Source organism: Coregonus clupeaformis, chromosome 25 (genome assembly GCF_020615455.1).
Source record: "Coregonus clupeaformis isolate EN_2021a chromosome 25, ASM2061545v1, whole genome shotgun sequence".
NCBI classification, from domain to species: Eukaryota; Metazoa; Chordata; class Actinopteri; order Salmoniformes; family Salmonidae; genus Coregonus; species Coregonus clupeaformis.
The window spans coordinates 13358304-13371516 of record NC_059216.1 but is presented as its reverse complement, the minus strand read 5'-3'; the positions used below and the strand labels follow the sequence as shown (position 1 = coordinate 13371516).

General features: G+C 52.8%; 1 protein-coding gene across 1 annotated transcript in view; it reads right to left on the bottom strand.

The window, feature by feature from the left end:
- Positions 1-13213, bottom strand: part of pcnx1 (pecanex 1) — a 107638-nt gene that overhangs the window by 73337 nt on the left and 21088 nt on the right. Inside the window, exon 5 of the mRNA XM_041847315.2 lies at positions 7613-7742. Coding sequence (XP_041703249.1) covers positions 7613-7742 — 130 coding nt within the window. The remainder of the gene's footprint in view (positions 1-7612; positions 7743-13213) is intronic.

The window sequence follows — 13213 nt, the reverse complement described above, 5'->3', positions numbered from 1 at the left end:
CAGGACCTAATCCTCCTCCCTGCCTTCCAGTGGACAGGACAGGACCTAATCCTCCTCCCTGCCTTCCAGTGTAGAGGACGGGACCTAATCCTCCTCCCTGCCTTCCAGTGTAGAGGACAGGACCTAATCCTCCTCCCTGCCTTCCAGTGGACATGACAGGACCTAATCCTCCTCCCTGCCTTTCAGTGTAGAGGACAGGACCTAATCCTCCTCCCTGCCTTCCAGTGTAGAGGACAGGACCTAATCCTCCTCCCTGCCTTCCAGTGGACATGACAGGACCTAATCCTCCTCCCTGCATTCCAGTGGACAGGACAGGACCTAATCCTCCTCCCTGCCTTCCAGTGGACATGACAGGACCTAATCCTCCTCCCTGCCTTCCAGTGGACATGACCGGACCTAATCCTCCTCCCTGCCTTCCAGTGGACATGACAGGACCTAATCCTCCTCCCTGCCTTCCAGTGGACATGACAGGACCTAATCCTCCTCCCTGCCTTCCAGTGGACATGACAGGACCTAATCCTCCTCCCTGCCTTCCAGTGGACATGACAGGACCTAATCCTCCTCCCTGCCTTCCAGTGGACATGACAGGACCTAATCCTCCTCCCTGCCTTCCAGTGGACATGACAGGACCTAATCCTCCTCCCTGCCTTCCAGTGTAGAGGACAGGACCTAATCCTCCTCCCTGCCTTCCAGTGTAGAGGAGAGGACCTAATCCTCCTCCCTGCCTTCCAGTGGACATGACAGGACCTAATCCTCCTCCCTGCATTCCAGTGGACATGACAGGACCTAATCCTCCTCCCTGCCTTCCAGTGGACATGACAGGACCTAATCCTCCTCCCTGCCTTCCAGTGGACATGACCGGACCTAATCCTCCTCCCTGCCTTCCAGTGGACATGACAGGACCTAATCCTCCTCCCTGCCTTCCAGTGGACATGACAGGAACTAATCCTCCTCCCTGCCTTCCAGTGGACATGACAGGACCTAATCCTCCTCCCTGCCTTCCAGTGGACATGACAGGACCTAATCCTCCTCCCTGCCTTCCAGTGGACAGGACAGGACCTAATCCTCCTCCCTGCCTTCCAGTGGACTGGACAGGACCTAATCCTCCTCCCTGCCTTCCAGTGGACATTACAGGACCTAATCCTCCTCCCTGTCTTCCAGTGGACATGACAGGACCTAATCCTCCTCCCCTGCTTCCGGACATGACAGGACCTAATCCTCCTCCCTGCCTTCCAGTGTAGAGGACAGGACCTAATCCTCCTCCCTGCCTTCCAGTGTAGAGGACAGGACCTAATCCTCCTCCCTGCCTTCCAGTGAACATGACAGGACCTAATCCTCCTCCCTGCCTTCCAGTGGACATGACAGGACCTAATCCTCCTCCCTGCCTTCCAGTGTAGAGGACAGGACCCAATCCTCCTCCCTGCCTTCCAGTGTAGAGGACAGGACCTAATCCTCCTCCCTGCCTTCCAGTGAACATGACAGGACCTAATCCTCCTCCCTGCCTTCCAGTGGACATGACAGGACCTAATCCTCCTCCCTGCCTTCCAGTGTAGAGGACAGGACCTAATCCTCCTCCCTGCCTTCCAGTGGACATGACAGGACCTAATCCTCCTCCCCTGCCTTCCAGTGGACATGACAGGACCTAATCCTCCTCCCTGCCTTCCAGTGGACATGACAGGACCTAATCCTCCTCCCTGCCTTCCAGTGGACATGACAGGACCTAATCCTCCTCCCTGCCTTCCAGTGGACAGGACAGGACCTAATCCTCCTCCCTGCCTTCCAGTGGACAGGACAGGACCTAATCCTCCTCCCTGCCTTCCAGTGGACAGGACAGGACCTAATCCTCCTCCCTGCCTTCCAGTGGACAGGACAGGACCTAATCCTCCTCCCTGCCTTCAAGTGGACAGGACAGGACCTAATCCTCCTCCCTGCCTTCAAGTGGACAGGACAGGACCTAATCCTCCTCCCTGCCTTCCAGTGGACAGGACAGGACCTAATCCTCCTCCCTGCCTTCCAGTGGACAGGACAGGACCTAATCCTCCTCCCTGCCTTCCAGTGGACAGGACAGGACCTAATCCTCCTCCCTGCCTTCCAGTGTAGAGGACAGGACCCAATCCTCCTCCCTGCCTTCCAGTGTAGAGGACAGGACCTAATCCTCCTCCCTGCCTTCCAGTGAACATGACCTAATCCTCCTCCCTGCCTTCCAGTGGACATGACAGGACCTAATCCTCCTCCCTGCCTTCCAGTGGACATGACAGGACCTAATCCTCCTCCCTGCCTTCCAGTGGACAGGACAGGACCTAATCCTCCTCCCTGCCTTCCAGTGTAGAGGACAGGACCTAATCCTCCTCCCTGCCTTCCAGTGGACATGACAGGACCTAATCCTCCTCCCTGCCTTCCAGTGGACAGGACAGGACCTAATCCTCCTCCCTGCCTTCCAGTGTACAGGACGGGACCTAATCCTCCTCCCTGCCTTCCAGTGTAGAGGACAGGACCTAATCCTCCTCCCTGCCTTCCAGTGGACATGACAGGACCTAATCCTCCTCCCTGCCTTTCAGTGTAGAGGACAGGACCTAATCCTCCTCCCTGCCTTCCAGTGTAGAGGAGAGGACCTAATCCTCCTCCCTGCCTTCCAGTGGACATGACAGGACCTAATCCTCCTCCCTGCATTCCAGTGGACAGGACAGGACCTAATCCTCCTCCCTGCCTTCCAGTGGACATGACAGGACCTAATCCTCCTCCCTGCCTTCCAGTGGACAGGACAGGACCTAATCCTCCTCCCTGCCTTCCAGTGGACATGACAGGACCTAATCCTCCTCCCTGCCTTCCAGTGGACATGACAGGACCTAATCCTCCTCCCCTGCCTTCCAGTGGACATGACAGGACCTAATCCTCCTCCCTGCCTTCCAGTGGACATGACAGGACCTAATCCTCCTCCCTGCCTTCCAGTGGACATGACAGGACCTAATCCTCCTCCCTGCCTTCCAGTGGAGAGGACAGGACCTAATCCTCCTCCCTGCCTTCCAGTGTAGAGGACAGGACCTAATCCTCCTCCCTGCCTTCCAGTGGACATGACAGGACCTAATCCTCCTCCCTGCCTTCCAGTGGACAGGACAGGACCTAATCCTCCTCCCTGCCTTCCAGTGGACATGACAGGACCTAATCCTCCTCCCTGCCTTCCAGTGGACATGACAGGACCTAATCCTCCTCCCTGCCTTCCAGTGGACATGACAGGAACTAATCCTCCTCCCTGCCTTCCAGTGGACATGACAGGAACTAATCCTCCTCCCTGCCTTCCAGTGGACATGACAGGACCTAATCCTCCTCCCTGCCTTCCAGTGGACAGGACAGGACCTAATCCCTCCTCCCTGCCTTCCAGTGGACAGGACAGGACCTAATCCTCCTCCCTGCCTTCCAGTGGACATGACAGGACCTAATCCTCCTCCCCTGCCTTCCAGTGTAGAGGACAGGACCTAATCCTCCTCCCTGCCTTCCAGTGGACATGACAGGACCTAATCCTCCTCCCTGCCTTCCAGTGTAGAGGACAGGACCTAATCCTCCTCCCCTGCCTTCCAGTGGACATGACAGGACCTAATCCTCCTCCCTGCCTTCCAGTGGACAGGACAGGACCTAATCCTCCTCCCTGCCTTCCAGTGGACATGACAGGACCTAATCCTCCTCCCTGCCTTCCAGTGGACATGACAGGACCTAATCCTCCTCCCTGCCTTCCAGTGGACATGACAGGACCTAATCCTCCTCCCTGCCTTCCAGTGTAGAGGACAGGACCTAATCCTCCTCCCTGCCTTCCAGTGGACATGACAGGACCTAATCCTCCTCCCTGCCTTCCAGTGGACAGGACAGGACCTAATCCTCCTCCCTGCCTTCCAGTGGACAGGACAGGACCTAATCCTCCTCCCTGCCTTCCAGTGGACAGGACAGGACCTAATCCTCCTCCCTGCCTTCCAGTGTAGAGGACAGGACCTAATCCTCCTCCCTGCCTTCCAGTGGACATGACAGGACCTAATCCTCCTCCCTGCCTTCCAGTGGACATGACAGGACCTAATCCTTCTCCCTGCCTTCCAGTGGACATGACAGGACCTAATCCTCCTCCCTGCCTTCCAGTGGACTGGACAGGACAGGACCTAATCCTCCTCCCTGCCTTCCAGTGGACATGACAGGACCTAATCCTCCTCCCTGCCTTCCAGTGGACATGACAGGACCTAATCCTCCTCCCTGCCTTCAGGGACATGACAGGACCTAATCCTCCTCCCTGCCTTCCAGTGAGGACAGGACCTAATCCCTCCTCCCTGCCTTCCAGTGGACAGGACAGGACCTAATCCTCCTCCCTGCCTTCCAGTGGACAGGACAGGACCTAATCCTCCTCCCCTGCCTTCCAGTGGAGAGGACAGGACCAATCCTCCTCCCTGCCTTCCAGTGGACAGGACAGGACCTAATCCTCCTCACTGCCTTCCAGTGGACATGACAGGACCTAATCCTCCTCCCTGCCTTCCAGTGGACATGACAGGACCTAATCCTCCTCCCTGCCTTCCAGTGTAGAGGACAGGACCCAATCCTCCTCCCTGCCTTCCAGTGGAGAGGACAGGACCTAATCCTCCTCCCTGCCTTCCAGTGGACATGACAGGACCTAATCCTCCTCCCTGCCTTCCAGTGGACATGACAGGACCTAATCCTCCTCCCTGCCTTCCAGTGGACATGACAGGACCTAATCCTCCTCCCTGCCTTCCAGTGGACATGACAGGACCTAATCCTCCTCCCTGCCTTCCAGTGTAGAGGACAGGACCTAATCCTCCTCCCTGCCTTCCAGTGGACAGGACAGGACCTAATCCTCCTCCCCTGCCTTCCAGTGAACATGACAGGACCTAATCCTCCTCCCTGCCTTCCAGTGAACATGACAGGACCTAATCCTCCTCCCTGCCTTCCAGTGGACATGACAGGACCTAATCCTCCTCCCTGCCTTCCAGTGGACATGACAGGACCTAATCCTCCTCCCTGCCTTCCAGTGTAGAGGACAGGACCTAATCCTCCTCCCTGCCTTCCAGTGTAGAGGACAGGACCTAATCCTCCTCCCTGCCTTCCAGTGGACATGACAGGACCTAATCCTCCTCCCTGCATTCCAGTGGACAGGACAGGACCTAATCCTCCTCCCTGCCTTCCAGTGGACATGACAGGACCTAATCCTCCTCCCTGCCTTCCAGTGGACATGACAGGACCTAATCCCTCCTCCCTGCCTTCCAGTGGACATGACAGGACCTAATCCTCCTCCCTGCCTTCCAGTGGACATGACAGGAACTAATCCTCCTCCCTGCCTTCCAGTGGACATGACAGGACCTAATCCTCCTCCCTGCCTTCCAGTGGACATGACAGGACCTAATCCTCCTCCCTGCCTTCCAGTGGACAGGACAGGACCTAATCCTCCTCCCTGCCTTCCAGTGGACATGACAGGACCTAATCCTCCTCCCTGCCTTCCAGTGGAGAGGACAGGACCTAATCCTCCTCCCTGCCTTCCAGTGGACATGACAGGACCTAATCCTCCTCCCTGCCTTCCAGTGTAGAGGACAGGACCTAATCCTCCTCCCTGCCTTCCAGTGGACATGACAGGACCTAATCCTCCTCCCTGCCTTCCAGTGGACAGGACAGGACCTAATCCTCCTCCCTGCCTTCCAGTGGACATGACAGGACCTAATCCTCCTCCCTGCCTTCCAGTGGACATGACAGGACCTAATCCTCCTCCCTGCCTTCCAGTGGACATGACAGGACCTAATCCTCCTCCCTGCCTTCCAGTGGAGAGGACAGGACCTAATCCTCCTCCCTGCCTTCCAGTGGACATGACAGGACCTAATCCTCCTCCCTGCCTTCCAGTGTAGAGGACAGGACCTAATCCTCCTCCCTGCCTTCCAGTGGACATGACAGGACCTAATCCTCCTCCCTGCCTTCCAGTGGACAGGACAGGACCTAATCCTCCTCCCTGCCTTCCAGTGGAGAGGACAGGACCTAATCCTCCTCCCTGCCTTCCAGTGGACATGACAGGACCTAATCCTCCTCCCTGCCTTCCAGTGGACATGACAGGACCTAATCCTCCTCCCTGCCTTCCAGTGGACATGACAGGACCTAATCCTCCTCCCTGCCTTCCAGTGGACTGGACAGGACAGGACCTAATCCTCCTCCCTGCCTTCCAGTGGACATTACAGGACCTAATCCTCCTCCCTGTCTTCCAGTGGACATGACAGGACCTAATCCTCCTCCCTGCGGACATGACAGGACCTAATCCTCCTCCCTGCCTTCCAGTGGACAGGACCTAATCCTCCTCCCTGCCTTCCAGTGGACAGGACAGGACCTAATCCTCCTCCCTGCCTTCCAGTGGACAGGACAGGACCTAATCCTCCTCCCTGCCTTCCAGTGTAGAGGACAGGACCCAATCCTCCTCCCTGCCTTCCAGTGTAGAGGACAGGACCTAATCCTCCTCACTGCCTTCCAGTGAACATGACAGGACCTAATCCTCCTCCCTGCCTTCCAGTGGACATGACAGGACCTAATCCTCCTCCCTGCCTTCCAGTGTAGAGGACAGGACCCAATCCTCCTCCCTGCCTTCCAGTGTAGAGGACAGGACCTAATCCTCCTCCCTGCCTTCCAGTGAACATGACAGGACCTAATCCTCCTCCCTGCCTTCCAGTGGACATGACAGGACCTAATCCTCCTCCCTGCCTTCCAGTGGACATGACAGGACCTAATCCTCCTCCCTGCCTTCCAGTGGACATGACAGGACCTAATCCTCCTCCCTGCCTTCCAGTGTAGAGGACAGGACCCAATCCTCCTCCCTGCCTTGCAGTGAACATGACAGGACCTAATCCTCCTCCCTGCCTTCCAGTGAACATGACAGGACCTAATCCTCCTCCCTGCCTTCCAGTGAACATGACAGGACCTAATCCTCCTCCCTGCCTTCCAGTGGACATGACAGGACCTAATCCTCCTCCCTGCCTTCCAGTGGACATGACAGGACCTAATCCTCCTCCCTGCCTTCCAGTGGACATGACAGGACCTAATCCTCCTCCCTGCCTTCCAGTGTAGAGGACAGGACCTAATCCTCCTCCCTGCCTTCCAATGGACATGACAGGACCTAATCCTCCTCCCTGCCTTCCAGTGTAGAGGACAGGACCTAATCCTCCTCCCTGCCTTCCAATGGACATGACAGGACCTAATCCTCCTCCCTGCCTTCCAGTGGACAGGACAGGACCTAATCCTCCTCCCTGCCTTCCAATGGACATGACAGGACCTAATCCTCCTCCCTGCCTTCCAGTGGACAGGATAGGACCTACACTGGTGTTAGAGGAAGGAATGAGTGGAAAAGAGTTTGATGGAAGGGAAGAATGGGAACCGGCTGCATGACCCAAATCCCCGAGCCCCACCTTTGACCTGGTCCGTTACCCAACATGCACAGCTCTACCCAGAAACCCCCTGTACTTTATGATTAACCCAACATACACTGCACAGGGTACCCTCCCGGACTCCCTCCCTGTCCTTTACCCAACATACACAGCTAACCCTAACACCTGACCCTGTCCGTGGACAGCCCAGCATGCACTGCGGAGCGTACCTGAGAGGTGATCCGATGAGGGAGGAGGGGGGCGTGGGGTTACTCCCCGCGTTGTGCCGCCGCCGCACCGCCTGCCGACGGAACGTGCTACGCTCACGCCGAAACGTGACCGTGTCCTCGCTCCCGAGGGCTGTCAAGGCAAGAGAGAGCGCAGTGGGAGGGGTCAGCAACATGGCTGACAACCATAGAGTTGTATAGAGGACACTTGTACCAAAGCCTTATAGACCTTACATTTAACATTGTAGTCATTTAGCAGACGCTCTTATCCAGAGCCACTTACAGTTAGTGAGTGCATACATTTTTATTTTTATACTGGAATCGAACCCACAACCCTGGCGTTGCAAACGCCATGCTCTACCAACTGAGCAACATCCCTGCCGGCCATTCCCTCCCCTACCCTGGACGACGCTGGGCCAATTATGGGTCTCCCGGTCGCGGCCGGCTACTACAGAGCCTGGATCCCTTGATGGCGCTGCCCATGCCGTCTCAGAAGCTGCTATTGGAAAGAGATGAGATGAGCTCTCTAGTACATCTCTATGGTGACACTTGACTTGGCCAAGACCGTGTCGGTCCTAACGTTTTGATTCATTGTATCAACTTAGTTTTGTTAAAAGATTATGTTCGGGAGCAGCAAAACAGTGAGGGATGGACATTCCCTTTGTCTATGGGTCAACATGGCTGGCCGCTGCTTACAGAAGAAAACCCCAGGCCAGAGCCTCACTGGGACACCAGCAGAGTAGAGCCCTGCACAGAAATGAATTTTAAAGGCCTACCCAGGCCCGCGACGTTAAGGCCCTACGCTACCCAGGCCCGCAACGTTCAGGCCCTACGCTACCCAGGCCCGTACCGTTCAGGCCCTACGCTACCCAGGCCTGATTGCTTCTGCAACATTTAAGGCCCGGCCCAAAACCAGAAAAAACTTCCTCCATTAGTAAATCCATTATTTGCTTCTCTCGGTCGGTCACTCACTCCCTGCACACTGCTCGCTCTGCTCATGGAGCTCAGTCTGTGAGTATCCATAGCAACGGCTCCACTTGGGCTGCTCTGCTCAATAAAGAGACATGAGAGAGCAGTTAGCTGTTAGCTACTTTCAGTCACTCTAAACTCTGACAAAACTCAAGGAACATCATTATTTTCTGTGAAATATTCTCTCATCTGTTTTTATATTGGACGAGGTTGAAGCACTTCTGACACCATGTTATGGTCTTAGTCAGATATGACTGTACTGCCCAGCAGAGCACGAGGAAATGGCTGAGTTTCAAAATGTTACTGATCAATTTAGTGAAGCCCGTAGCAGAGCTCTGAAGCAGAACCTATACAACAACTCAAAACCAACTCTGGACCTGGAAGACAGTTTCCAATGCTATTTTTCACTCTCCACCTCTAATCAGGGGCTGATTTAGACCTGGGACACCAGGTGGGTGAAATTAATTACCAGGTAGAAAAGACAACCAGCAGTACTCCAGACCTCACAGGGTCAGAGTTGAATACCCCTGCCCTATGCCATAGTGATTTCATAAGTGACTAACAACAGTTTCTCCCTGAACTTCGGACAGAGCTCCTAACAGTGATCATGTGTTAAGTAAATCAGTTTCAAGAAAGCTGCAGTTATCAACCACACTACTAAAGTCCATCACACACACACAGAGCCCAACCAGTCAGTCAGTCAGTCAGTCAGTCAGCCAGCCAGTCAGTCAGAGGTAATACAACCAAACCAATGAGTCACCTAAACTAAAACGGCAGTGGTTGTGTGACCTGTTACTAAACTAGGCTACTCAGAGTTTATTATAGGTGGTCCTACCCCGGCTAACTCTCAATTTCTCTCTGCAGGCAAAAATGGAATCACTCAGCTCAGCTGCAAACCAAACTTAAACCAAGGTAGACTAGACGGTTACCGTCACCTCACTGCCAACCCTGGCAGACAGGTCACGCTCAGACTCCGGCTGGTATAGCCTATACTGGTGCCCAGCTGACTGAAGAAAATACCCAGCATCCCATACCGTGATTCACAAAAAGACCCACAAGTGACCAGAAAGAAAACCGTTAATACCAACTCTGAGAGGGAAATACCAAGCCGTTACCAGGTCCTTATATAGAGGCAGTTAAGAGTGAGATCATATTGTAAAGCTACAGTACAGACACAGAGGGAAGAGAGTACCGCAGGTCCTACGGTATTCAGCGGGAAGAGAGTACCGCAGTCCTACGGTATTCAGCGGGAAGAGAGTACCGCAGGTCCTACGGTATTCAGAGGGAAGAGAGTACCGCAGTCCTACGGTATTCAGCGGGAAGAGAGTACCGCAGTCCTACGGTATTCAGAGGGAAGAGAGTACCGCAGGTCCTACGGTATTCAGCGGGAAGAGAGTACCGCAGTCCTACGGTATTCAGCGGGAAGAGAGTACCGCAGTCCTACGGTATTCAGCGGGAAGAGAGTACCGCAGGTCCTACGGTATTCAGAGGGAAGAGAGTACCGCAGTCCTACGGTATTCAGAGGGAAGAGAGTACCGCAGTCCTACGGTATTCAGCGGGAAGAGAGTACCGCAGTCCCTACGGTATTCAGCGGGAAGAGAGTACCGCAGTCCTACGGTATTCAGCGGGAAGAGAGTACCGCAGTCCTACGGTATTCAGCGGGAAGAGAGTACCGCAGTCCTACGGTATTCAGCGGGAAGAGAGTACCGCAGTCCTACGGTATTCAGAGGGAAGAGAGTACCGCAGTCCTACGGTATTCAGAGGGAAGAGAGTACCGCAGTCCTACGGTATTCAGCGGGAAGAGAGTACCGCAGTCCTACGGCGCCTTCAGAAAGTATTCACACCCCTTGACTTTATCCACATTTTGTTGTTAAAGCCTGAAATTAAAATTGATTTAATTTAGATTTTTCGTCACTGGCCTACACACACACACACACACACACACACACACACAATACCCCATAATGTCAAAGTTGAATTATGTTTTTCGAAATGTTACCAAATTAATTCAAAATGAAAAGCTGAAATGTCTTGAGTCAATAAGTATGTTATGGCAACCCTAAATAAGTTCAGGAGTAAAACATCTGCTTAACAAGTCACATAATAAGTTGCATGGATTCACTCTGTGTGCAATAATAGTGTTTAATATGATTTTTGAATGACTACCTCATCTCTGTACCCCACACGTACAATTATCTGTATGGTCCTTCAGACGAGCAGTGAATTTCAAACACAGATTCAACCACATAGACCAGGGAGGTTTTCCAATGCCCCAATGCCGCAAAGAAGGGCACCTATTGGTAGATGGGTAAAAATGTAAAAAGCAGACACTGAATATACCTTTGTGCATGGTGAAGTTATTCATTACACTTTGGATGGTGTATCAATACACCCAGTCACTACAAAGATACAGGCGTCCTTCCTAACTCAGTTGCTGGAGAGGAAGGAAACCGCTCAGGGATTTCACCATGAGGCCAATGGTGACTTTAAAACAGTTACAGAGTTTAATGGCTGTGAAAGGAGGAAACTGAGGATGGATCAACATCATTGTAGTTTACTCCACAATACAAACCTAATTGACAAAGTGAAGAGAAGGAAACCTGTACAGAATAAAAATATTCCAAAACATGCATCCTGTTTTCAACAAGGCACTAAAGTAATACTGCAAAGAATTTGGCAAAGCAATTAACTTTTTTATCCTGAATACAAAGTGTTATGTTTGGAGTAAATTCAATAAAAACACATTACTGAGTACCACTCTCCATATTTTCAAGCAGTGGTGGCTGCATCATGTTATGGTATGCTTGTAAATCATTAAGGACTGTCCGACTAAGGAACCTTACAGATAATTGTATGTGCGGGGTACAGAGATTGGGTAGTCATTTTAAAATCATGTTAAAACCCTATTTTTGCACACACAGTGCAACTAATTATGGGACTTGTTAAGCACATTTTTACTCCTGAAGTAATTTAGGCTTGCTATAACAAAATGATTGATTACTTATTGACTCAAGACATTTCAGCTTTTCATTTTTAACACATTTGTTTAATTTTTTTTTTATAAAAACATAATTCCACTTTGACATTAAATCGGGTATTGTGTTTAAGATCAGTGTCATAAAATCTCAATATAATCAATTTTAAAAATCAGGCTGTAACAACAAATGTGGAAAAAGTCAAGGGGTGTGAATACTTTCTGAAAGCACTGTATCATATAGCATAAGAGCAGACGTAACCTCAAATCCAAGTTTCTTTAAATTGACATTGATTCATTACAGAAATTCTAATAGGTCAGAAAGTAGCAGCGATGAGATTCTGGAACATGCACGTCATGTTATGTTATGGGCAGCAGAATTCCATTGATTTGAGGTAGAGGAAAAATCAAGTCTCTGGGAGGAAAAACCCTCATTGCAGAGAAAGCCTACTAGCTAACAAGCTGCATGACTTAACCCTTATGTTAAATGCTTTGATTCAGTTTCTATTAAAGCGAGTGTCAGAGCTTCATGATAAGCACCTCTGAACGAGTCTGTCAATCCTCTATGGCAAAAAAAACAAACACTGAGGTTACGTTGCCAGGTTACTCCTCCATAATGAAAACAAGGTAACCTAACTCTCTGATCAGCCTCAGGTTACCACCCTGACACAGCAATAAAACATCAGGTCAGCTGGGATACCCACTCAACTATAACCCTAACCCTGGATACCCACCTAACCCTAACCCTGGATACCCACCTAACCCTAGATACCCACCTAACCCTAACCCTGGATACCCACCTAATTATAACCCTGGATACCCACCTAACCCTAACCCTGGATACCCACCTAACCCTAACCCTGGATACCCACCTAATTATAACCCTGGATACCCACCTAACCCTAGATATCCACCTAACCCTAACCCTGGATACCCACCTAACCCTAACCCTGGATACCCAACTAACCCTAACCCTGGATACCCACCTAACCCTAACCCTGGATACCCACCTAACCCTAACCCTGGATACCCACCTAACCCTGGATACCCACCTAACCCTGGATACCCACCTAACCCTGGATACCCACCTAACCCTAACCCTGGATACCCACCTAACCCTAACCCTGGATACCCACCTCGTGAGGAGCCAGTGGTGGTAGCATCCTGAGGCTCTGAAGAGAAGGCTGTCTGGCTGGGTAGACTATTCCTGGACCTGGTCACTGACTCCAGCTGTGAGGCCCTGCCCAATAGGGACGCAGCGTCCAGGACCTCCCCCTCTTTGGCTTCCAGGTCAGACTTGGAGGTGGTGAGGGGTCGGGGCCCGACGGCAGGGGCCCCAAGGCGGTGGGGCTCGTTAAGGCAGGCGGACGCCGCAGTGCCACTGTCCAGGCTCAGCACCCGGGCGTGGGTTTTGGCGCTGCCCGTGCTGGGTGTCCGACCAGAGGTGCGGCGCTTGCCTCTTCCTCTGGCCCTCCCTCCTCCCTCAGATCCGGCCTGGGCTTTCTGTGAAGAGGAGGTGGAGGCTGTGTGGGAGTGGGTGTGGGAGTGGCTGTGGGAGGGGCTGTGCTTGGCTTTCAGGGCGCGGTAGCGTCCCTCAGGGGATTGGCAGGAGTGGGAGGTGGAGGAGGAGGAGTCAGTGCTGAAGTGATGTGATTGGGTGG